The sequence below is a fragment of the Podarcis liolepis genome, assembly GCF_965112155.1.
Source record: "Podarcis liolepis genome assembly, chromosome: 8".
Classification (NCBI taxonomy): Eukaryota; Metazoa; Chordata; class Lepidosauria; order Squamata; family Lacertidae; genus Podarcis; species Podarcis liolepis.
The window spans coordinates 24,927,097-24,954,083 of NC_139560.1; the positions used below are offsets into that span (position 1 = coordinate 24,927,097).

At 45.2% G+C, this 26,987-nt stretch overlaps 1 protein-coding gene across 4 annotated transcripts in view; it reads right to left on the bottom strand.

The window, feature by feature from the left end:
* The window catches only part of CPQ (carboxypeptidase Q), a 162,518-nt gene that overhangs the window by 125,040 nt on the left and 10,491 nt on the right, over nucleotides 1–26,987 (bottom strand). Inside the window, exons 2-4 of one of the 4 annotated variants that reach the window (XM_083517356.1) lie at nucleotides 11,707–11,781; nucleotides 9,969–10,428; nucleotides 1,067–1,274 (exon numbers count right to left, since the gene is read on the bottom strand). In XM_083517356.1, coding sequence (XP_083373482.1) covers nucleotides 1,067–1,274; nucleotides 9,969–10,398 — 638 coding nt within the window. In that variant the 5' untranslated portion in view covers nucleotides 10,399–10,428; nucleotides 11,707–11,781. Of the gene's footprint in view, nucleotides 1–1,066; nucleotides 1,275–9,968; nucleotides 10,429–11,706; nucleotides 11,782–16,892; nucleotides 16,942–19,853; nucleotides 19,976–26,987 lie in introns of those variants that run through there. The other 3 variants (XM_083517357.1, XM_083517358.1, XM_083517355.1) reach the window with 3 other exon arrangements.

The following is a 26,987-nucleotide window of genomic DNA, read 5'->3' on the forward strand; positions in this document are numbered from 1 at the left end:
GTTCAACATTCTCATCACATAGCCAGGAATTTCACGAATAACGCCTGGGGCTCTAGCTATTGAGAGTCTTTGGAGGTCAAATTCCAAACCTGAACTACCAGTAGAACAACAACAATATAATATACACAGCAAATGGTTCCAATCCAAATATCCTTTCTTTATTGGGAGCAAGCCTGCCTCAGAGCATGGAGGCAATCTGAAATACTAAGGGAGTGATCCTGTGTACATGAAGCAGGCATAAAGCAGGCCAGTGGAAGCTAAGTAGGCATCAAGTTACACCTGATCCAAACACCGTTCAGGAGAGAAGCGGCTGCTGCTGCTCTGCCTATACCTGGCAGAGGGAAAACAAACCTTTAAAATAGTGTTTAATGCCAGGTTTCCAGGTCATGAATCCAGTCTAAGTCTACTCTCTCTAGTCCTACCACCTCTAAAGGTAAAGGTAAAGGGACCCCTGACCATTAGGTCCAGTTGTGACCGACTCTGAGGCTGCGGCGCTCTTCTTGCTTTATTGGCCGAGGGAGCCGGCGTTTGTCTGCGGACAGCTTCCGGGTCATGTGGCCAGAATGACTAAGCCGCTTCTGGCAAACCAGAGCAGTGCACGGAAACGCCGTTTACCTTCCCACCGGAGCGGTACCTATTTATCTACTTGCACTTTTTGATGTGCTTTCGAACTGCTAGGTTGGCAGGAGCAGGGACCGAGCAATGGGAGCTCACCCCATCACAGGGATTCGAACCGCCGACCTTCTGATCGGCCAGTCCTAGGCTCTGTGGTTTAACCCACAACGCCACCCGCATCCCCCTACCACCTCTACACCCCCAGAAGGCCCCTTTTTGGGGACTCGCACCAGCTTTTGCTCAGCTGTGCCAGGATGAGCAAGTTACATCAGTGTATCTTTAGCTGAGCTGGGATTGAGGATTAATGCCAGCTGAGCCACGAATCAGCCGGCTGCCAGAGATCCACTGCATCCTGAGCTGCTCATCTCAGCAGATCTTGCCACTGGATTGCCCCACCCCCCAGATGAAAGAAGAGGTGACGTCTGATTCAGACCAAGCAACAAGCCCTTACCTATGGATGGAAAACGGAGTAATAGACTTGATAAGAGATGCCTTCGCTCCCACTTTAGCTGCTTCCACTGCTCCTCGAACTCTGTACAGGACTGTTTCACCATAGCTGACAAACTGCTGGTTGTAAACAACGATCTTTCCATGGGCTTCCTGAGCTTTTTTGTGCAGGTCGTCAAAGGAAGTCACCACTAAGACCTCAGCCGTAATGCCTGAAAATGAAAAATTGGGACAGTTATGGAGTCAGGCCTGACCAAAGACATTTCAGTGCCTGAAAAAATCTAAATGGCACCTCCTCCTACCAGGGAGGGCCATATCTGTCCCGTTTCCCTCAGAATCTCATATTCCAGTCTTAAGTTCTCTACATTATTGCATCTGTTTGCAATTTTTATATTAAAAGGAACATTGCTATGACAATCCATCAGCATTTTTGTGTGAATTCCTCCTACTATACACATTTTTGCATGCACTTTCCCTTAACCAAATGCTTTTGGGTATGTTATCTTCACTAATATATGCATTTATATGGACATTCCCCCCAGCTATATGCATTTTTGCACACATTTTTTGGTTCAAGAACTGTGTGCAAATTTTGAAGGACAGTTGCGTTTCAGATGTATACTGTTTCTCAGATTAGGATTTCATTAAAATGTGAACTGGGCCAAATTTATCCACCATCCCTACCTCCCATTAATCAAGGTGGGACACAAGGTACCAGGAAGAGCTTTGGTACACATCCTGCACATTCCACTGGCATCTGGTGGGTCACTGTGAGAACAGGATGCAGGACCAGGCTTGATCCAGCAGGCTTCTCTTACATTCTTGCATAAGTGCACTGATGGCTCATGGGTCAGATCTGTTCTGTCTTCCACTCTTCTGCCCATAATGGCACCCAAACCCTCAACTTGAGGCAGCTCGCATGGTAGTGGGGCAGAGCCAGACACTTCGCTAACTTAGATGAAGCAGAAAATAGTGCCCCCGTCCCCACATATCAAGGCATATAGTACCCACAGGGATCTTTTCTTCCCCTTATGGTAAAGGTAAAGGTAAAGGGACCCCTGACCATTAGGTCCAGTCGTGACTCTGGGGTTGCGGCGCTCATCTTGCTTTATTGGCCAAGGGAGCCGGTGTACAGCTTCCGGGTCATGTGGCCAGCATGACTAAGCTGCTTCTGGCAAACCAGAGCAGTGCACGGAAACGCCGTTTACCTTCACGCCAGAGCGGTACCTATTTATCTACTTGCACTTTGATGTGCAAGGTTGGCAGGAGCAGGGACGGAGCAACGGGAGCTCACCCCATCGCGGAGATTCGAACCGCCGACCTTCTGATCGGCAAGCCCTAGGCTCTGTGGTTTAACTCACAGCGCCACCCGCGTCCCTTCCCCTTATGGTAGTAATAAGTTAAATACCTAACAATTTGCTCCTCTTTCATTTACAGGTAGGTATCTGAAGAAGTGTGCATGCACACGAAAGCTCATACCAAGAACTAACTTAGTTGGTCTTTAAGGTGCTACTAGAAGGAATTTTTTTATTTTGACTCCTCTTTCATGTCACCCAAGGCTCTTCAAGTGGGATTCAGTCACGTACTGTCAAGTTCAGGTGGTGCAATTCAAGTTGATTTGAAGCGCTTGCACAACAAACCCTGTTCCTCCCCCCAAAACTGGACTTGTTGTGATAAGGAAAGTGATGGGAAAACACACTGAGAAGTATGGGACAACATTTGTTGATTCAACCTAATCAAAGTCCCCTAAATCAGAGTCAACACTTAGTGTCTAACCTCCCTGCATACTTTTTGCAAACCAATCAAGATGTGCAATAAACAGGTGGTCTGCAAGCAACTCCCAAATAAGCTGCCTGAGACGACTGCCTCACCCTACCTAATGGTAGGACCGGCCCTGTGCATGGATATGCAAGATGACAGCAATGTGTACATTTCTAAGGAAGAGGAAAGGTGGCTGCATTAGAAGAGTCTTAACCTGGGATGGCCAGCCATATGGCAGAGGGGAAGCTGACCCATAGGCCTTAGGGAATAGCAGTTCCCAGCACAGTTAACACTCCCATATTTCCAAGATAACGCATGTGTGCCTTTTATCATTCCTGCAATACGCTAGAATTCAATAAAATAAAACAAGGGACAATGACATTATGTCTCCTGTCAGGAATATAGATTTGCAGGGCTTCAATTATTTCCATTTTAAACACACCACACAGCTTCAAAGTATTGATACAATCTGACCATTGTTTTGCTTGGTTGCTGAGTAACATGAAACATTATTATAAAGGGCAGAATCTGCCAGGAAATTCTCTTTCATGAAGTCCTCTTTGAAATGAAACCAATGTTTTTCATATACAGATATTTTTTAACCCATGGGTGGATGTGAAAGTGATTTATAAAAACACAAAAGCAGTGGCCGGCCTGCAGTAATTCCCCTCAGTAGGCTTTGCTTCTTCTCTTAAAAAAAAAAAAAAATAACCCCAAAGATCTGCAGTTTCTGAATTTCTAGTACAAATAAACTCTTAAGCAAAAAGTAAAAAGAAAACAAAAAACACCCACTATAAACATTTCCTCTCTGCCTACTCTGTGGCCTTGCCTGAGAGAACAAATAAATGTTTATAGTTAACAGTGGTAACCAGATGGGATGGTTTTTTGTGTGTGCTCATACTACATATATTTTCACTGAGCATACATTTGGGAACCACGTTTCATGGTTTTTACAAAATCGTTCGCAAGATGACCACAATGCTCAAGATCCAATCTTGCAGACGAGTTACAGAAGTAAGTGGACACTGTTCAACAACAAGAGCAAGGCTTGGCTGCTAAATATAGAAGTCGTAATGGATGCCTGGAATTCCACCACTGTGCATTTCACCTAGAAGCCGCAAAACACGTCAGTAAAAGCTAAATGCTGGAACAAATGTCACCCCCCCTTACACACACACACTTGGTTTGTGCCAAGGCCAAAGGAAAGAATGAAAAAGCACTAAAGTCTCCTTTCTGTTCTTCAATTTGTAACTGTAAATTGTAATTACAGTGGAACCTCGACTTACGCACAGCTCTACTTACGTACAATTCCGGTTACGACATTCAGTAGGTGCTTTGACTTATGAACTTTCCTCTAGATACAAACAGAGGCCTTGCCAGCTGCCCAGAGCTCGTTTGGCCGGCTGCGGAGCAACGTTGAGGCATCTGCTGCCGGGGAGAGGGCCCCCATCCCACCCCCAAAGCTGTGGAAGAGGTGCCGCCTGCAAGTGGCACCGCAGGGCGCACTGCAGCCCCAAACCCCGCCGAGGAACTAACCTGAGGAAGTTCAGAGAAGAACCTGGCCTGGCAAGAAAAAAAAGTGACCCTGGCCAAAGTGAATCAGCTCTTTACTGACCCTTGCCCCACCCCCCAGCTTGTAGCCAGGTAAGCCCACCCACCCTCAGTGCACGTAAGAAAAAAAATGCTATTTTTTATCTACAATACTGTCTTATTTATTTTATAGCACAGTATATTAATTATTGCCTTCATTTTATGGATCTATGGTCTTGTTAGACAGTAAAATCCATGTTAAATTGCTGTGGTTTTTTTTTTGGGGGGGGGTCATCGTCTAGAACGGATCAATTCACTTTTCCATTACTTTCTATGGGAAAGTGTGTCTCTACTTATGTACGTTTCTAGTTATGACCAGACCTCCGGAACGGATTATGGTTGTAAGTAGAGGTTCCACTGTAGTCTTATCTAGATGTTTGCACTAAAGAAGTTTTCAACAGCAAACTACTGCCCGTTTCCTGGCTGCTACATAAAGACATAATATCCAAAGCTCTGATAGAAACACCCCCTCAACATGTGATATAATAATAATAATAATAATAATAATAATAATAATAATAATAATAATTTATTTATACCCCGCCCATCTGGCTGAGTTTCCCCAGCCACTCTGGGTGGCTTCCAATCAAATGTTAAAAACAATACAGCATTAAATATTAAAAACTTCCCTAAACAGGGCTGCCTTCAGATGTCTTTTAAAGAGAAGATAGCTGCTTATTTCCTTCACATCTGAAGGGAAGGAGTTCCACAGGGCGGGCGCCACTACCGAGAAGGCCCTCTGCCTGGTTCCCTGTAACCTCACTTCTCACAATGAGGGAACCGCCAGAAGGCCCTCGGCGCTGAACGATGGGGGCGGAGACGCTCCTTCAGGTGGCGACCAACAAGATGGCGACCAACTTGGGTGGGCTTTGATGTGACATAAAAAGATATCATGAGAGCTACTGGATGAAGACAAAAGGCCATCTAGTCCCAGCATCCTGTCCTTGCAGCGGCCAATGAGAATCCCACAAGCAGGACATGAGGAAAACAGCAATCTTCTCATTTGAGCCCCACCCCTGGTAACTGGCATTCAGCGCCTTCCCTCTGATGCTGGCGGTAGTGCATAGCCATCACTATTAGTAGACACTGATCTTCCTTGATCTTGTCTAAACCCCTTTCAAAGCCATCCAAGTCGGTCGCCATCTTGTAGTACCAAGTCCTGCAGGTTAACTACACAGTGTGTAAAGTGCCTTCTTTGGTCTGTCAGGAATCTTCCAAGATGCTGCTTCATCGGATACCTATGGGTTCTACTGTTATGAGAGACAGAAATATCTATGCACATTCCATACACCCCACTGACTCGACTTTTTGGTAAACTAAAAATCTCCATTGCAACTTTTTGGTAACCTAAAAATCTGAATTGCAACTCATTACCAAACTGGTCTGAACAAAGACATTGGATTCTTATCTCATTATACATGACTAAGCCATCTTTCACCTTCTCACCCCTTGCCTTTTCCTGTAAGATCTATTGCAGTCGTTAAGAGTTGTCAACAGGCTCATCTCAGCTATCTGCCAATCTCCCATTCCCACCACCCTTCTGAGTAATACCCCTCCCCACCTTCTCACTATATAGAAGGATCTGGCAACTTCTGTTTCAGTGTATCTGAAGAAGTGTGCATGCACACGAAAGCTCATACCAAGAACTAACTTAGTTGGTCTTTAAGGTGCTACTGGAAGGAATTTTTTTTATTTTAAAAATCTCCAAACATTGTAACTTTTACTCACAGCTCCTTTTTCAGGTGAGGCGACCAGAACTGCATGCCATTAATCGCTCCATAGATTTCTATAATGGTGTTACGATATTGACAATGTTATTTTCAATTCTTTTTCCAATGACCCCCAACATGGAATTTGCCTTCCCCCCCCACCCCACACCTGACATCTTCATCAAGCATTGCAGGGGGTTGGATTAGATGACCCTTGGAGTCCCTTCCAACTCTACAATTCTATGCAAAGTTGTTGTTGTTGTTGTTGTTGTTCCCATATGTGGAGCACTATACATTTGCTCACACTGGGTGAGCGGGTATTAAAATGACAAATGTGATTCAGTCGGCAGAGATCCTTTGGGAGCTCTTCACATTCCACTCTGAACCAGCACAGGAAGCGCGAACCTGGTTGGGTTCACGTAGAAACACGGACTGAATTAAATCCGCGATCATCCCTATCCTTCAGAGCTCCTTTAGCTGCTCCCACTGCGTTTGATCTGATGCAAGACCAAAGGACAAGCTAATAAACAACCAGGAAGCAGGAAGTTCAGTGCTGCCGGTGTGCTGATGCTGTCCAGTTGCTCTCGATTCAGTTTTGTTTTGTTTTTAATCCAAATAGAGGAAGGTGCTGGAGGGGCACCATGTGTGGGCAAGAGGGTTGAAATCCAATCCAGGCAGGAGTGAAATAATAATGGTGGGGAGATACAGTCATACCTCATGTTACGTTTGCTTCAGGTTGAGCGTTTTGAGGTTGCATCCCGCGGCGACCCGGAAGTACCAGAAAGGGTTACTTCCAGGTTTCGCTGCTTGCGCATGTGCAAATGCGCAAAATGACATCATGCGCATGCGCAGGAGCGGTGAATTGCGACCCGTGCAAGTGCAGACGCGGGTTGCGTTCTGCTCATGTTGCGAACGGGCCTCTGGAACAGATCCTGTTCGCAACCAGAGGTACCACTGTACTGTGATGTGGGCAGCGAGACACACCAAATGTCCAGGGCATTTTCTTCAGGGGGAACTCACTGGAACTCAGTTCCAGCAGCTCTCAGGTGGGTGCCATTGCCATGCTAAGAGAAAGAGGGAGGCGTTCATGGTGAGTTCCAGAACCTCTCTTTCTAGAAAAATAGCAGTGCAGACGCCCACCGGACTGCAGCTCAGACTAGGTCACACAAAATTGGTTTCCTATTGAAAATTCATTACACATCGAAAATATGCCACTTCTGCCTACAACTAGGGGGGAAATAAATTAAGAAAGGTTGTGGGCAGACCTTGAAGTTTGATTCTAGGAACAGATAAGAAAGGTGAGAAAAATCTAACTTGGCAGGCTGTCTGGGCTTCCAAACTCCCCCTCCCCAAACCGTCCCCCGCCAAGTGCCAAGCATGCCAAATCTGAGTACTGAGTGAGAAATCTACTGAAGTTTGCTTGGCATCCAAGGGAGGTGAACTGATAGGAGGCTGCAGCAGTTTCTAATGAAGAGGGCAGCCGTGTACCTAAGAAATGTCTCAGTGACAGGCTCATCCAAAGAGCCGGCGAAAATGAAGCCAGGGATCTGCAGATTTCCATTTTCCAGTAGGAAAAGAAAAGGGGGGGGGGATTGAAGTCTGTGCTGGCTGGCACTGCAATCTACATGACATATCCGCTTCGGTAACAGATGAGCAGAATTGGCACCAGGTAATTCATCCCAGTGCTCCATTTACACACCGCATCAAGCGATGAAAACATAATAACATGTGCTCATGATTGTTCATCAAGGTGAGGAAGAACAGGAGCTATTCCTGACAGCTCCTTGCTGCATTAATGAAATATGTCACCTGCTAGGGAGGCCTCGAGATGCTGCCTCCCTTTCACAGCCTGTACAAGTCCCATCAAATTGCCCAAAGTTGATTTTTTTTAAAAAAAAATGCTATGCTGAGTTTTCTAAGAACAGAAAACATGTCCCCTCAATTTTTTTTTTTAAATACATTTTAAAAAATAGGGAGAGTCAAGTGAATTTGCAATAACACTCCTATGGTGATGGGAGTGCGGATAACAGACAGATACAAAAAGCATCAATTGAAGAGGAACTGCAGTAAAATGGAAACAGTGGTGCATGTGATGAATACAGGACACTACAGTATATGACGCCTTCTTACATCACTAACTGCAGAACCAGGGATGGGGTGAGTGGGATTAAAGCCCTCTTCCCAGGCACCATGGTACACCAGTGTGGTGTAGTGGTTAAGAGTGGTAGACTAATAATCTGGTGAACCGGGTTCGCGTCTTCGCTCCTCCACATGCAGCTGCTGGGTGACCTTGGGCTAGTCACACTTCTCTGACGTCTGTCAGCCCCACTCGCCTCACAGAGTGTTTGTTGTGAGGGAAGAAGGGTAGTGATAAAGCGGGATATCAAATCCAAACTCCTCCTCCTCTTCTTATTCCTTCCCCCGCTGTTTAAATAAAAACTAAGACATGTTAAACGCATTTACCATCTCATCTAATTTGGCCCTTTGGCAAGCTACTTTTTTTCTGGTGCCCTGTGGTGGCGAAGGCTCCAGGTAGCTCTACCCAAAGCAGGTTTCAGGTTTGCTCAGAAGAACATCCCAGTAGATTTGCGGGGACTTATTTCCTGCAGGATCTGCTTAGGGTTGCAGATTAACAGTCATGGCCGAGGCAAGGTTCCAAGACTACATCAGGATGACGAGTCCAAGCGGATTCTGCAAGAGAGATCTGAGAGCAGGGAATTAACTCAGGTCTGCTACTGCTCACGGATCTCGCCAGAAAAATATGTGGATTTTGCAGCCTGACGAAGTTTCACAAGTATTCTTCCACAGAGGAAAATCATTTTGTTGGAATTGGCTCCGATACCTATAGAAGTTTCCACTAAGATGGGAGGAAGCCAATGGTGTATCAAGGAAAATGATTTCTTTTCTAACTTTATATTTCTTTCCAGGACTACGTTTTCCATGATGTGCTCCCCATTTCTCTTGATGGTCAAAGCAGGGGGGGGGGAATGGTTAGTCACCAGGGGGCTGGGGAATGTGATATGTTGAGGGTCGACTGGTAAGAAAAACGCCTCAAATATTTCATAGCCCAATGTACATTCACAGAGAGCCCTAATAAACACAAACACCCACTTCATGTTTTCCACACCAAGGTGTTCACAGTGACTTCCAATTATGCAACTGATTATGCAAAATATCATTTTGACACACCAGGCAAATTGCAGCAGTAAGTTTGTGATAGGAAGGGGAGTTTATTTCAGTTTGCATTTTAATGCAAACCTACCAAATTCACACCTCCTAAAACAATATGCAAACAGAAACACAACCATCCTTCAAAATTCATGCTTCTCTTCAAGTTTTGTATGCACAAAAAAATGTGTATATTAGGAGTAAAGTGTGTATAAGAGCGGCTATATTAATGAAAAGAACATATGAAAATGAACTTTCGGGGAAACTGCTTGGGAAAATGTCAATATTGGCCGAAGCTGCATACAAAAACGTGTAGATTAGGAGAAACATACACTAAAATGCAGATGGTGCAGAAATATTGGAAACTGAACTTAAGACTGGAAAAAATGGGAAACTGAAATCGATTCCTCCATTGCTTATTAGTGAGATATGCAGCAAACGGAAGTCTCACTGCAATTACTTATTTTTGGCCGTGGAAAGAGAAAATTTCTTCTTAGACTCTAACAAAGGTGTTTGTTACAACTGATGCTTCCCACAACATTCTGTTGCTGTTTTGATGCTGTTTTAATGCATTTCAACTCTTGGAATTTTAACTTTGCATTTTATTGATTTGTTATATCTCGCTTGGTGGGGAAGTGTACATATACCCTAAAATAATTCAGCAAACTCAGACATTACCTTCTGGAGGAGTCCCAATGCTGCCACCAAGCCCTAAAAGGGCAATGCTGTAGTTCCGTGGTTTCATCATTATTGCTGATTCTTCCCCCCTTTCCCAGTGTGGGATTTTTGCTGGCTCCAGGTGGACGTTTTCCAGGCCATCTTCCTTCAAGACTTTGTGCATGTACTGGATAGCTAGTTCTAGATTTCTGGAACCACTCACTCTCGGCCCGAAAGTGTCCACAAAGAATGCAAGCCTTTCATAGGATCTGTTCTGAGCCTTGCCATGGATGGCAAGGTCGATAATCTTCTTAGCAACATCTGAATAGCCCGCTATTTCCCTCTTAATGTCTTCAAATGATCTTCGGGGGCCGGCATTGTCACTGCTTAATGGATTCTCTTCGCTTTGAGGAAACAGGCAAATGAGAGCTATTAAATACAGAAGCTTCATTTTTCTCCGCTCTAAATTTTATGGGTCAATCTGTAGGAGGGAGAGGGGGGGAAAGATAACAGGCAGTCATAAAGCTGTTCAAGAGCTGCTCCAGTTTGGGAGCGTGCGAAAATTGCGAAGCGAAAGTTGCGAAGTTGCAGAGGGGCGAGGCCAGTTTGTGGGTGGTCATCTTTAAAGCTAAATGAGAACAACTGAAGACACCAACCCTCACTTTAGTTCAGCTTAAAGGACTACCAATGGAATGAAGCATTGCTGTCTAGTGAGTATGCTGTATGGATGCATTGTTTGATGGCCGGCAACTTTTAGCACACGAGAAAGCAGTTCACCTTGACACAGCTTTTTCTATGGGTTCCATCCACAGGTGGAAGAACTTTGCACCTTCACTCATTGGCTCTGGCCATCATGAGCTCAAAACCTTTACTACTAAGCTCTGCCCCCTGGTGGATGGAGTCTTAGAAGCGGGTGCCATGCTGCATGCTGAGGTTCCAGGTGGTATTACTCAAGGGTAATCCATTTCTCCAGAAACATTGCAGATCAAGTTGAGTAAGGACAGCCAGCCTCTCCTTTGCAACCTCTTATTTTAAAGCTTCACATTCAGTTATGTCCTCTGCATTCTCAATCCTCTCTCAATAATATGTCAGTATTATTATTTAAGTAAACTGACAAGAAAGACCTGTTAGGATCTAGAAGTCTTTGAAATGCTTCTAAGGGTCTTTTCCTAACAGGAAAAAAAACATGGCAAAGAATTAAGATGCAGAATGCATATCAAATACTCTTTATTGCTATACATAAAAGGGGACACACAACCATTATCCGTTCCTTTTAAAATTAACCAAGCTGCAATTAGAATGCTAAATATTACACTCTTATGCGTTGAATGGTAGGGGAGAGATAAAAGAAACCTATAGATGTATCTAAACTGACATTTAAGAGGCTTTGTAACAATAGGACCTTACACTGGAATACTTTATTTTCTGCCAAAAAAAAAAGTTAAAACCCAGTCCCTGTTTCAGTTCTTTAAAACTTCATAACCCTTATTAAGAGCTAATTATAATTGTCATAAGAATAAAGCAGACTTATCTTTAAAGAACTAATCCCAGATGCAAAATTGTACTTTATTCTACAAAGAAGAATATTCTCAGCATCAAGTTGTTCCGTGCAGGGGCGGACTGCTAATTAGTTCATGTATTATTATTTTTTAAGTGCTTTGAAATTGCACAGGTTGGAGGGACTTTCTTCTGTATGTTTTGTGATCCCCCCCCCCCTTTAATGGACTACAGGACACAATCCACTAGAAGTATTTCTTACTTTCTGCACAAGCTGTATCATACCCTCCAACACTCCTCTGCTGAAATTGGGGTGCGTGTCTTCTGGTGCTGCACTCTCGCAAGAGACAGAGGTCTGAAGTGAGAACACAGCCCCACTGCAAGGATATCCTCCTCCCCGAGTTTGGTGGCCATGGCGCTGGAGGGGGGAAATGGGACATTCCAGGATCAAATCAGAAGCCAGTATGGCTTCTGCAATTCCGGGATGTCCTGGGGAAATCGCGACACTTGAAGGGTATGCTGTATAGAAACGAGTGGGAAATACACAAACACACAGCTGTACAGGAAAGATTGTGCCACCAGAATGGTGAAAGGGAGTGGCTAATTCAAGAGTTGCCAACGCAGTGCCTGCGGGCACACATTAACCTCCAGCAGCCTCTGTTATCACCTGAAAGGCCCCATCTCCTCACTGAAATTAGACTTGACAGATAGAAGGCTACAGCAGAAGAGTCCCCCCCCCCCACTGAGTCTAACTGCAACATGGGAACAATTTTGGGGTGTGCATTGCCCCTGGGGAGAGTTAATTTCCCCCATACCCTAATTGTTGTGAGTGGACAATCTCTCTGGAGTCTACAAGCGGGAAGGAAAGATTAACCCTTACATTAAGGGTCCTCCAGGGTGCTGGTGGTGTTCACAACCATTTCTCTAGTTTGATGGCCTTTGAGCTAGATGTTATCTGTTGTCTGCAGTTTAACTGGGCTATTAACAAGGTCACCCACAGCTCCCTGGCCAGGCTTTATACACAGGCCTGCAGAAGGGCTTTAACTAGGCCAGAGTGATGCCTTCCAGATGCAGCTGGACTGCAATACCTATCATCCCCAACTATTGGCCATGCTGGCTGGGACTGATGGGAGTTGGAGTCCAGCAACATCTGGAGGCAACTGCATTGGCCACCCATGAACTAGGCCAAGGCTGGAGAGAAGGAGGGGGAACGGCTGGAAGCAGTGCACTGTGATTGAATGCAACATGGATAATACTGTGTCGACAGCTGACAATTTGATTCAGATCGCCAGCATAGCAGTTGTCTCAAGGTCAGGGAGTACATCCCCCCCCCACACACAGTTCCGTTTGCTCCGTAAGGGCAAGCCCTGCTAGCTCATCCACATCCTCGAGAGAGAAAGAAAATGGCAACATATGAGGAGCTCTGATGGACCAAAGAGCCATCTGGTCCAGCATTCTGTTTTCAAAACTGGCTAGCCAAATGCTTCCAGGAAGCTTAAAAGCAGAGCGCAAAAGCAAACAGATTCCCACCACCGCTTGTCCCAGAAAACATCTGATCTTCATCGCTATACTGACTCTGAACATGGAGCCTTCATCTACCTGTCATGGCTCATAGCATTAAAAAAGAGGGGGGGGGAATCTGAACAGGTGCTATCCATAGACGTCCCCACAAAAGGATACAGAACGGGAAATGCAAACCAAGATGCTCTTGGCAGGGCCAGCATCATAGGCATCTTTGGGTAGCTACTGGGGAACCAATGCCTGCCATGTAACCCAAGGGAGAACTAGGCCTGCCATCAACCCGCTGCCAACAGCTGCACAACCACCTCTCTAACTTGGCAGGATGACATTTCTGCTCATTTGTGTTTTGCTACAGTGATACTTACACATTGCAAAACAGGGAGAGCTAATCACCCACAGGCATGTAGAAATTGCTGTAATTCAAATAAAGGAAACACATCCCTCTAAAGGTAGACTTGCATAAAACTTGCATATGTCTATTTACATGTATAGCTGCACATGTAACAATAACTACCATAATTCAAACAAATACATCTCACCGTAGCAAGAGAGACTGTGACCAGGCAGCCTGGTTGCCTGCTTAGTCTTCTTTCCAGCTGCTATCTGCCCAAGACCCTTGTTCTCCCTTTTTATTATTTATCTATAAACTGGACTTGACTTGGACCAGATAGCCAGTGTGGTGTAGTGGTTAAGAGCAGTGGACTCGTAATCTGGGGAACCGGGTTCGCTTCCCCGCTCCTCCACATGCAGCTGCTGGGTGACCTTGGGCCAGTCACACTTCCTTGAAGTCTCTCAGCCCCACTCACCCCACAGAGTGTTTGTTGTGGGGCAGGAAGGGAAAGGAGATTGTTAGCCACTTTGAGACTCCTTAAGAGGAGTGAAAGGCAGGATATCAAGTCCAAACTCTCTCTTCTTTCAAACTAGTGCTATGTTGAAACCTGCCCCCCCCCCCCGTTTCTCAAAAAGTTACCTTTCCCTGAACAAGAGACTTCTCTTTTTCTGCCTCATTCTCCAGGTGCTTTAGAACTTCTTCAGAATTTTGGTTGCCATAGGTGGTGGTTTTTCCCCCCCCAATATTATTTTTATTCAATTTTTCCAATACAAAATTTATACAATTCATACATCTTTTTTATATCCATTCTCTTTTTGACTTCCCTCAACTTGACTGATACTCCTTCCCTTCTTAATTTCTTGCACATTTCTAAAACCTTACTTCCATTATTTTTATAGATTAAATCTTATTTTGCTCACATTCTAACGTTTCTTCTTACAGAGCTTCATTAAAGCTTACGAGCGTTATTTGATTATCACTTAATTTATGCATATACTCTGTAAACTTTTCCCAATCTTCTAAAAATCTCTGATCTCGTCGATTTCGGATCCTTCCCGTCAGTCTATCAAGTTCTGCATAGTCCGTCGTCTTCATTCTCCATTCGTCTAGTGTAGGTAGCTCAGTGGTGTTTATTGGAAGGGGAACGAGGAGACACATTTCTCTAAAACCTGGCTGCCTCCAGGCTGCCTACATTTCCCAACCTGAAAAGGGTCCATAGGAGCTCACATAGAATCATGGAATCATAGAATTGTAGTGTTAGAAGTGACCCAGAGGATCATCTAGTCCAAACTCCTGCAATGCATCTTAAAAAAATATATCAAAATTAAAGCCAGCACCTGTCAGGCACAGAGTAGGCAGCAGCAGCAGGGGGTATTGGTATTGTTACCACGCTATGTATATTTGTGTTTTTATATTGTAAACCACCCTGTGATCCTTGGATGAATTTAAGTACTTCTTTGTTTTGTTTCTGCTCTTGTTCTCCTTACGTATTTAGTACTTTTATATTGCATTTTTATGCAGTGAGCTGACGTGAGATCTACGGGTGAAAGGTGGTATACAAATTCAATTAAATAACAATCCCCCACCCACTCCACCCCACTTTCTTGTGCTAACAGAAGAACCCAACACTGGGCACCATGGGATCTTCAGGAAAAGCAAGGCTGCAGAGTTCAGGCAAATAACTGATTCATGGAATGAAAAGACACTCACTCCTGACTACCTTGAAAGCATGGCGAGGACAACAAAACCCCATGGGAATTTTCACCAAATTTACTTTCTCCTTTAATAATTTACTGGTGTAATTCCTTTTCTCATTACTTGATGGAGAATACTAATGAAACACATGGGGGATAACTATTATTATTTAGCACAGCTCTACTTTAAACCAAAGTGTGTCTTCTCTAAAGTAAGGTATCTGACCACCCCTAGTGACAATATAAAAAAATTCCTTCCAGTAGCACCTTAAAGACCAACTAAGTTAGTTCTTGGTATGAGCTTCCGTGTGCATGCACACTTCTTCAGATACACTGAAACAGAAGTTGCCAGATCCTTCTATATAGTGAGAAGGTGGGGAGGGGTATTACTCAGAAGGGTGGTGGGAATGGGAGATTGGCAGATAGCTGAGATGAGCCTGTTGACAACTCTTAACGACTGTAATAGGTCTTACAGGAAAAGGCAAGGGGTGAGAAGGTGAGAAATGGCTTAGTTATGTATAATAAGAATCCAATGTCTCTGTTCAGACCAGGTCTCTCCATGGTTTTAAGTTTGGTAATGAGTTGCAATTCTGCAGCTTCTCTTTCCAGTCTATTTCTGAAATTCCTTTGTAGTAAAACAGCTACTTTGAGATCTTGGGTAGAATGTCCTGGGAGATTGAAGTGTTCTCCTACTGGTTTCAAACCAGAGACATTGGATTCTTATCTCATTATACATGACTAAGCCATTTCTCACCTTCTGGAAGGAATTTTTTTTATTTTGACTATGGCAGACCAACATGGCTACCTATCTGTACCTAGTGACAATAGTCAGCCTCCACAGGTAGAAGCGCTTCTGAACAGCAGCTGCTGAGAGTGCTGCTGTGCTTGGTTCCTGCCAGTGGTGTCACAAGGTGGGGATGGGGGGATGGTGTGCCCTGTTTTGGGGGGTGACAAGAAGGCACCCCTCGGGGGTGCCTGCCCTGCTGCCCCAGCCCGGGCGCAGAAGTGCGAACAGCCATCGTGGGGCCGCAGCCTCATGTGGAGGATCTTCTGTTCGGGGCTGTAGCCGTGAGCAAAGGATCCTGTCACCATCCGTACAGCGTTCGAGCAGCGCCAGTGGCAAACCGCTACGTACGACGCATGTGTGGTGTCGCACGCATGTGCTGTACATAGCAACGCTGAACATGCGCTGTACATAGCGGTTTGCCACCGGTGCTGCTGGAGCGCCATACGGACGGTGGTGGGATGCCTCCACCACCGGCAAGAGCCACTTATGGTGAGCCAGGGGCCCCTTCCCAGCCTCCCTCCCTCCCTGGCTCGCCGTAAGCGGCTCCTGCTTTGCCAGTGCCGCAGATGACGAGCTGTGCCACTATGCCAGTGCCCTGGCAAAGCGGCATAGCTCCCCCCTTCCCCCGACGGCTCAGGGTACTTGGGAGTCGTGGGGGCAGGGGCGCAGAGGCGTAGGAAGGGGGGTGGACCACCCCAAGTGTCATTGCTGAGGGGGTGACATGCGGCGCCCGCCCACGACTCCCAAGCCTACTCCAAGCTGTCGATGTGGGGAGACCAATGGGGCCTCCTGCTGCCACTGCGCCACCGGAGCACGATTTCTGTTCTCATTCTGAACCAAAGTTCTTAACCTGAAGCACTATTTCTGGGTTAGCGGAGTCTGTAACCTGAAGCGTATGTAACCCGAGGTACCACTGTATTCTTAATGGTCCCCTAGCTGGCTACCGCCTGCCGTTCCACACACACAGTGCCCCCAACTGGCAATGCATTGTGGGGGAGCAGAAAGTGGCGTGCGTCAGCTGACACCTGTTAGCTGTTGCTGCCCCTGCTACTACACTGAAAGGGGAGCCCAGCAACCCAGCCCAAGGTTTTGTGCAGAGATAAGGAAGCTCATACCTGTGGAGAGGGCAAACACACAGCCCTCCAGACCTCTCTATCTTGGGACTTCCCCCAGCACCTCTCACCAGCCCTCCCTGGGCATTTTTGCCTGTCCAAAATGAGTCCTTGATCTCCGATAACAGCTCTTGCCTGCAGGATGAGGAGGGGCAAGCCAATGTTTGTAGAAACTCGTCAACTGTATACCATGTGTTGCTCTGTCCACTTTCCAGCCTGCTCATCACAGGCATGTGGCCCTGAAATGCCACCCAGATGCAAATGTGGCCTTTGGGAATAGTAAACCTCCCCCATCTCTGGTTTATGGCTTTCTTAGAATCAGAGTTGGAAAGGACCACAAGGGTCACCTAACCCCCTGCAATGCCCTGCAATCTTTTGCCCAACTTGGGGCTCAAACCCACGACCCCGAGATTAAGAACCTCATGATTTATCAACTGAGCTACCCTAGACTTCCTGAGTAATAAAGCCCAAACCACACTGGTTGGTAGCCTTGGTTGAACTCTTAACCATAGTGCAGCAGGTGGATGAAGCTTCTCAGGACTGTCCTCCTGCCACACCCACTCTGCAGCCCAGCCTGAGTCATGAAACCTGTCATTTCCATAGTTTATACAAGATAGGGAGATAACATGCTTAACCACGCACATTAGGGAAGCGAACTTTGAGACAAAAAACATTTGAACAAGAGAAAAACATTAACAGGTTTACGCGAAATGTCCCGAGTACAAATCAGACCTTGGAGGAAATGAATTAGCATAAACTGGTGTCGCATAGAGGCTGCAAACATGTGCCAAAAAACCATCCCTTCAAATCTCACTTCCGACAAAGCATTACACAATCTTCCCTCGACTGTTCCCCATAAGGCTTGGTTTCCAGACCCTTCCTTGATCATCTCGGTCGCCTTCTTCTGCACACCTTTCAGCTTGTCAATATCCTTCTTAAACTCTGGTGCTCAGAACTTTTTTTAAATAAATAAATAAAAGAAAATTTAAGTGTGTGAGCTTAAGAGTGTCAGAACACAAAAATGACACCAAAACATCAAAATAATTACCTAGGAGCTTATTCATAAATCACAGGCTAAATGGAAAGAAACAGAGGCAGATGGGGGGGGGAGAGACACAGCCTAAATGAAGAAAGCTTGAGCAATGCTTCTATTTTTATACAGAATTTCTAGAAATCCTTGTTGACGTTTGCAGATCAAAAGGAGCTAATTCATGATGCCAAATAGGAAATGTGGAAAAGAAACAATAGGCTCAGGTTAATATCCACTTAATTACTAGAAAGGTCTCCTAAATCTGTGAATAATCTAATAATTTCCTAACGATGTTTTCCGTTTGATTCTCCTCCAAGGGATACAGGAAATCATATACCTGGGAGTACATGAGGTGGCTTGGATAACATCGGATTAGACTTTTAAAGCCCTGGGGCAAAGGAAAGAAACTTGCATGGTACACGGGGGCGTCTGGTACAGTTAGTAGCATCTAACAGTCAGCTTGTTATGACAGCTGTGGAAAAAGTTGGCTCAGAGGTTAGCTGAATGTGCAATATAAGAGGAATTATGGCGTTGTTGTTTTTAAGTTATGGGGTTGTTTCCTGTGATGGAAATAGAGCAGCAAAGGCTGAAAACGGAAGAAATTGAGGTATTTCTGAAAGCCTGCTCATACTTGTTCAACAAGAGTTATCTCTGTGTTTGGGGGCTCAGAGTTGTGTTCTGCAATACATTTTGATGGATTTTGAACTGGTCGGCTTTGCCTCACAGAAACTCCCAGAGCAGATTGTGTGTGTGTGTGTGTGTGTGTGTGTGTGTGTGTGTGCACGTCTACACATGTACATACACACACACAAATATGGGGCTGCCACCCCTGTTTGCCAATCCCACCTACCTGCCAAACCTGCTTCCCCCACACCTGGCTGACCCCTCCTCTCTTTACACCTGAACAACCCCTTTCCCTTTACCCCTCACAATGCCCCCATGCTCCGCCTCTTTTAAAGGAGGGTGGGAGGAGTTTCAGAGAGCAGTTTGGGAAACCGCTCTCTGCAACGCCTCTCCCTCTCTGTTACACCTCCCCGCATTTGCATTATGAACACATTGTAGTAACAACACTTGGGGTGGCCCACAGCAGAGCAAAAAGGGGGTATGGCTGGGCGGGGGGCTGGAGGGTCAGATTTGGGCCCATCTCAATGGGGGAACTTGTCGGCCTGGCTTAGGACTAGGGCTGGGTGATATCTGGTTTTCAACATCACGATATATCACCAGCTAAACATTGCAATGCAGTGGTACCTCGGGTTACAAACGCTTCAGGTTACAGACTCTACTAACCCAGAAATAGTACCTCGGGTTAAGAACTTTACCTCAGGATGAGAACAGAAAATGCGCACCAGCGATGCGGCGGCAACGGGAGGCCCCATTAACTAATGTGGTACCTCAGGTTAAGAACAGTTTCAGGTTAAGAACAGACCTCCGGAACAAATTAAGTTCTTAATCTGAGGTACCTCTGTATACTGATATATCACCATGTCTGCAATAAGGATCGAACTATGTATAGGCATTGGCTGGCTTCATGGTTTTTCACACGTTGTGCGTTTTTCATAGCACACACACATAACAATTTGCAATATATTGACAGGTCAAAAACTGTGAAACCAATATCACGATATAACTTGAGACAGGTTTTGGACGATTTATCAAAATAAAGCCCAGCCCGACTTAGGACGGTGGTGAAAGAAATTAAGAATGTTGAATTGATCTAGCACGAGAGATGTACAAATATGGTTGTCTTAAAAACCTTGTTTGTTTATTCTCCTGCTTACTCTTGAAGATGTCCACTCTAAGGCCTGGAACGAAGAAAGCAACGGTTGCAAAATATAAACATGCAACCCTTCTGCTTGTCAAGTGAATACTAAAACAGAGCAGCGCAGCAAGAAGCCTTCTCTATCAAGAAGCATAGCTTCTCAACCCCAATCTACCCTGGAAAATGCAAGTTTCTGGAGTCAAAAGTTGTAATGCGATCTCCCTAAGTTTCTCGAAACAGCAGTGAGTATGGAGCTGTCACTATCTGTCAGCTCTTGCACCGGCAGCTTGGCCAGCCCTGTGGAATTAGGGAAACTGAATACAATCAGACTGTCAAATCAAACAGCAGTTACAAAGGCATTTCTTGGGCACCCTCAAGCAGCATTCCAGCAGAGAAGACCCTGTGCAGTTCCGCTGCAGATAATGAACTCTGAACATTGCTGGGAAGCTTTCCTAGAAATGGCAAAACACCTCTTTTAATGCAATTTGCCGGGGTTTTTCCTCTTTTAATTTGCCAGTAGAATGGATGAATAACTTCTACTTAGGTTTCTCCTCTGAGCTGGAAAACAGTAGGATAACTACCATTTGTAAGATGCTGCCAGATAGTTTTATTTTTTAAATACTTATCCATATACTCACTGGAGCAAACCTGATACCAGTCACTGTAAATAACAAGCCGCACATTGTTCAGGACAGGTAATTTCTGTTGATTTCAGGAGAATTCAGAACAACAGTGTTAAACAAGAAGGCTTTTTTTAAAAAAAGGGTCAGTTTGGAAATATTTTGAATTGATATGCTGGTTTAAGTAACATGATTTTTTAAAAATAAAAAAAAACCCTGTTGTGTATCTCCAAGGAGATGGGGAAAATACTTGGCCTGATTTACACATTCTGTTTTTGGGACATGGCCGTCTTCCCAGACATCACTCCTGGGTTTAAAAAAACTACTTAATGTGTAACAAGAGTTTAAGGGCTGTGCCCATGTTAGATTTATGCAACAAGGCCACACAGAGCTATAATTGGGGAAGTCATGATCCTCTGTCAGACCATTCCTGGAACCCGAATATTCCTTGGAGAACAAAATTGTGAGGGAGCTGGTTAATATATTCCGCAAAAGTCAGGAAAGCAGGTTACTTCATTTTCCTATTTCTGTATAACACAAGGCTGTAACCCTTTTGGAGTGGGGAGGGAGAAGGTCTCAGTGGGTACCTGTGTGCCCACAGGTTGCCACATTGGCAACCGCAGTATAAGGCGTAAACATCATATAAACCAAATGTAACTAAAGACGTAAAGAGACCCCTGACCATTAGGTCCAGTCGTGGCCAACTCTGGGGTTGCGGCGCTCATCTCGCTTTACTGGCCGAGGGAGCCGGTGTACAGCTTCCAGGTCATGTGGCCAGCATGACTAAGCCGCTTCTGGCAAACCAAAGCAGCGCTCAGAAACGCCGTTTACCTTCCCGCCAGAGTGGTACCTATTTATCTACTTGCACTTTGACGTGCTTTTGAATTGCTAGGTTGGCAGGAGCTGGGACTGTGAAACGGGAGCTCACCCCGTTGTGGGGATTCGAACCGCTGACCTTCTGATTGGCAATTGCTAGGCTCTGTGGTTTAACCCACAGCACCACCCACGTCCCTAATGTAACATTAGTGGCATGGATATTGCCACCAGAGCTAGAGGGATGTGAACAAAGGAATCAACATTTGTGATGGGAATTAGCTGGCTTTTTAAGGTGTGCCACTTTGATAAGACAAACCCCGTATTTCAAAGGTGTAAAAACTACATTTCAATTAGTCTGCTTGTCTTGAGGAAAGCATGCTCAGTTTCCTCTGTGGAGTCTGCCATCCAACATCAGAAGCCTCAGAGCCCACCTCTCGCCTTGTTTCCTGTCCTGTTGGATAAGTGATGCTAAATCAGTCTGAGTGCCCAGTGAATGCTGTGGGAGGAATTAACATTTGTTTAAGCAAAGTAAGCTTTCTGTTAAGTGTACGCACTTCCAGGGGGTGGGAATCTGTCATTTGAAGCAAAGTTTCCTCAACCACCATCCTCATTGGTAAGGGTCTGCAATGTTAATTCTTCTATTCCTGTTTATATATAGAGATAAACACACAAATATATACAATTGCTACTCCATCTATTAACTGTGTGCAGCTGAAATTCTGCCAATTTTCATTGGGTGATATTGCTGAGAAGCTGGGTAGCTTTTTCAGGCTATCAGATACGAACGACCCTTTTCAAATTCCTCCAGACACATGGTGGACTGACAATTGCCAGCTGTCTGAAGTTATGGAGTGACATAATTTGAATTGCATTCTATTGTGATGGGGGGGGATCCTTTCTCCCTTTCCATTGGCACAGAAGCAATATGCTCTTCAGGCTAAACACTGGGACTAAAAGGTATTTTATTTCAACCATGTGGACCTTGCATTCAGAATAGCTGTCGGTAGCTGTGATTTATTATCAACTAACAGGCCATTCAGATGTGCTGATGCCAGAAGCGGACAAGCTGGCTATTTTGCAATGAATTTATAGACTGTCCCTAATCCTCAGACCCACATTCCGCTTCTTTTATAGCCCCATGCCGAACCTTCTTGTGACCAATGGACCCTGGGGGTTATTTGGGCCTAAGTGCCTCTGCCTACCAGTCAGACACATAAATTAATAACTTACCCCTTCCCGGGAGCTTGAGAAAAATCAAAGCTTAAACTTAAGGCAGGGTCAACAACTGCAGATGCTCTGCTGTGGCTGAAGGATGAAGAAATTAAGGCAGGAGGAAGGATTGGGTTGAAGTAAAAAGGTGGAAAACGAATAAGAACACAATCCTACACACACACACACACACACACACCCTTACCACAGTAGATAGCTGGAGATGTGGGTGTAAGAATGGCATACAGTTGCCCCTCCACAGGTGGAGAGCATTGCCTGGCGGGCAGTGGGGCACGACAAGAGCACTGTTTTGTCTCATTTCACTTTGAATTTGTATGCCGCTTTTGTGTAGGGACACAGGTGGCGCTGTGGGCTAAACCACAGTGCCTAGGGCTTGCCAATCAGAAGGTTGACGGTTTGAATCCCCGCGATGGGGTGAGCTCTTGTTGCTCGGTCCCTGCTCCTGCCAACCTAGCAGCTCAAAAGTACATCAAAGTGCAAGTAGATAAATAGGTACCGCTCCAGCGGGAGGTAAACAGCATTTCCGTGCGCTGCTCTGGTTCGCCAGAAGCGGTTTAGTCATGCTGGCCACATGACCCAGAAGCTGTACGCCGGCTCCCTCGGCCAATAAAGCGGGAAAAGCGCTGCAACCCCAGAGTCGGTCACGACTGGACCTAATGGTCAGGGGTCCCTTTACCTTTATACACAAGGTGCTTACAAGGTGAAGAAACAACAAAATACATAGCAAGGATCACACATCTTTTAGGGTCATGAGTTCGAGCCAAACGTTGGACAAAAGATTCCTGCACTGCAGGGAGCTGAAACAGATGACCTGCTATGGTAAGGTTACCAGATGTCCCCGTTTCCTGGGGACAGTCCCCGGATTTACAAATCAGTCCCCATACAAAATTCATTGAAGTTGAAAAGTGTCCCCGGATTCATTGAAAAAAATCTGGTAACCTTATGCTATGGTCCCTTCCAACCCCAGATTCTATTATCTTACTAACTATCCAATGCAATGCAAATAAGCCATAATAAAAAATATGATTTTAAAAGAAACAGCTTAGATAAAGTAACATTCAGTGCTCCGTTTCAAATATAATATTACACATTACATCAGCAAATAATATGCGGAAATTCACTCTCAACTGCTACAAGAAATCATTACTTGTCTATAATCAATAAAAACAGCAAGTCGCAATACTTTTTAATTTAAAAAAAACATGCAAAAAGCCCAAATTGAGCAACCAAGTCACATACTTGCAACATTAATTTTATAATTTTTGCGTGAGTGGCAGCATCACACACCTGGCTTCCCAAATCTGAGTGTCGCTGCCATTTAACAAAAGGAGGTGAGACACAGGAGGCGCAGTCGGCATGGGGGTGGCGTCAAGCAGACATTCCTGTCACCGGGCCCACACCATACTGAGTTTCCCACCACTCTAGGGATGCCATACACCTGGATTTTCGCCAAATCAGCAAAATGTCCTGGAAAAACTGAACTTACGGCAACTAGGGCAATCTTTTAAAGAAAAATGCTTTTAAAATCCAAAAAAAGCCCAAACACTTGTGGGGTTGTTGTTGTTGTTTTTTTGGGGGGGGAGGGAGATGTTTCCAAAAATGGTCAACAACTTTGTCCAGATTTTCACTTTTGGGAATATGGCAACCCTACACAACTCATCCCTCTCAGTAAGCAGCAACAACACTCACTCTCGGGCAGCCCACTGTGCAACAACGTCCCACTTCTGGCCCAGTTCCAAAACGCCTCATTTGGCCCAATGTTTGCTTTCTGCCACGGAGGAGCCCCTCCCCCAGCCTTCCTCTCCATCAGAAAAGCCACTTACTCACTTCTTTTAAGGATCCTTTTGTCCTTGTTATCAAGGATACCAATTTACTTTAAAAATTTCAGCAGTTTGCAATGCTAAATCCCATTGGACTCAACCCATCAGGTTCTCAGTGATCATTGTCACCACATTTTCTATGCATGTTTTCAAGCCATTCTGATTTTTTTCCAGAGGGTATTGTGCCACAGTCTACCTCAGCTAGTCACAACTGAAGTTAAAAGCGTGGTTTTCTTCATTGTTTCAAAAAGCACTGTCATTTTTTTAAAAGTGCTGATTCTAGCTCATTTTAATTCATGATCATGTTCGCAACCTGAGCGTCCACTGTATACAAAAGACGTAAGGAGAGACAGGCAAACTGAGTGGTTTTTTGGGTAACTTTGGTGCCGTTGACTTCACCCCCAGAGGCACACTCCATTGTCTCTTGAGACAGATGAATGCCACCAGCAAGAAGCTGTCAGAGGCGCCACAAAATGCAGTTCACGGGGGGGGGGGGTCAGATGATGCTCAGGATTACCTTTCCTTGGCCCCCCACAACAGGCCAAACACCTATGCCCAATCCAAAACAAAACACAGGCAAAAAAGCAAACTACCCCTATCTGAAGTCATAAAAATGTAATTAATCAAAAAATAAATGGAGAGACCATGGGGGGGGGCTTGGCAGGCACAAGGGGGGCACTTGAAGGTGCCACAATGCCCACAGGCACCACGGGGGGGACCCCAGTTCTGCCTGAATGGGCTGCTGCCATTTGCTGTTTTAATTTGCTGGGTTATTTTGGAAATGTTTATTATTATTTTGTAATCTGCATGTTTTATATTTTATTGATTACTGAATAATAATAATAATAATACTTTTTTGTTTCTACCCTGGGAACATACATTTACATTGAATGGATGGGATACAAATGAAATAAGCAGATAAATATGCTCCCACTTAGAATACTAGCAGCCACATTCTCATTTTTTGAAACAAGAAAATGTTTATTTTAGAAAATAAAGATATTGAATCACAATGCGTCCTATAAAGTATAAATTGTCCCTCCTTCCGGCTGCCAGAATACGAAGCCATGCCATTTGCTTGCATGTTTATATCCCAGTGGCCTCAGTTCAGGACTCTTGAGCTGCGCGCTGCAACGGCTGCTGATGCTGTATTCAAGCCATAAATCTCCGAGGGTGGTTTCGCTTTGAGGCAGGAACACCTGACCAAGGCTTGCATGGGCCATCTGGCAGAGACAGATAGCAGGCCAGATAGAGCCATCTCCTCATGTTCCAAAGACATGCCAGATTTGTCCTTTTGTTGCGAAGATGTAAACAAATGGTGAGGAACCTGGATTCTGGTACATGAAACGCAAGAAATATCTCTGGGGGCTAGTGGCAGCTCCCCACCACACAATATTTCCCATTACCGTATCTGCTCCCCCAGCTTTCACACACAATTTACATTCTACACAGAAGGGGGAGATAACATTTTTTCCCCAGCCCGAGAGGGCTGCATGGAGGGGCCAGAAGCGAAGGTGAGCAAAACAAGGGAGAGTGACTCTTAACTTTGCCAAGTAGACTATGTTCCAGCCGTGCAAAAAAGCCAGAGGCACAGAAACCTTTCCATCGTCTTTCCAAGCAAGCATGAGGCATTGCCGCCATTCAAGGGCGCATTTCAGCCAGGCAAAAGTCCTTGAGGAGCACATGGAACAGGATTGGTGGAAAGTATTGTCTGTGGGGATTATGACCTTGGGCAGGGGTCAGAAAACTTTTTCAGAGGGGGTCAGTCCACTGTCCCTCAGACCTTGTGGGGGGCCAGACTATATTTTGGAAAAAGAAAAAAAATGAACAAATTCCTATGCCCCACAAATAACCCACAGATGCATTTTAAATAAAAGGAACACACTCTACTCATCTAAAAACACCCTGATTTCCGGACCATCCGCGGGCCAGATTTAGAAGGTGATTGGGCCGGATCTGGCCCCCGGGCCTTAGTTTGCCTACCCATGACCTTGGGAGTCTCAGGGGCCAGTCATAGGGGTGGAGCTACAATGAAACTAATGGAGCTTAAGCTCCAGGGCCCCTAATCCCAGAGGGGCCCCAGAAGAGACTTTAGTCTACATTGCTTAAAAATTTGAGTTGCATTGATCTGAGTCAAATTTATTCCTTTTGTTGTTGTGTGTATTTCAACAATCCCAAAGTTTGAAAGTCAGTAGCACAGATGTTGTAAGGGTGTGGTGATCTGTCATGGAACAGCCCCATGGAAGAAGAGAACAGTGGTTACCTAGACCTCCTTGCTGGTAGGGACATCCTATTCCATACCCTCCAACATTTCTCTGATCAAAATAGGGACATCCCAAGGAAGACTGGGACATTCCAGGATCAAATCAGAAACCTAGATGGCTTTTGTAAATCTGGGACCGTCCCTGGAAAATAGGGACACTTGGAGGGAGGTCTATAGTTCTTGGTCCTTTAAATAATGGTCCTTATCATCCCTTCACTCCCCCCCAAACAATTTCCCCCCTCAAATTGTGGCCATAATGTGCACTCCCTAAAGGGGTAGCCAATGTGGTGCCCTCCAGATGTTAAAGACCTCAACTCCCATCAGCCCCATCCAGCAAGGTCAATGGACAGGGATGATGGAAGTTGTAGTCCAAAACATCTGTAGGCACCACACCAGCTGCCCCTGCCCTGAAGCTTCCAAGTTTAATTGGAAAAGGAACGTGTAAGAGCAGAGAAACCATTTTTCCTCTCCCTGTATATTTGGCTCTCTTAATCGACGGAGCAGATTTACGCCTTTAATGCCCTTTCTGGAGTTAAACCAAAGCTTTAATGAAATAGTGT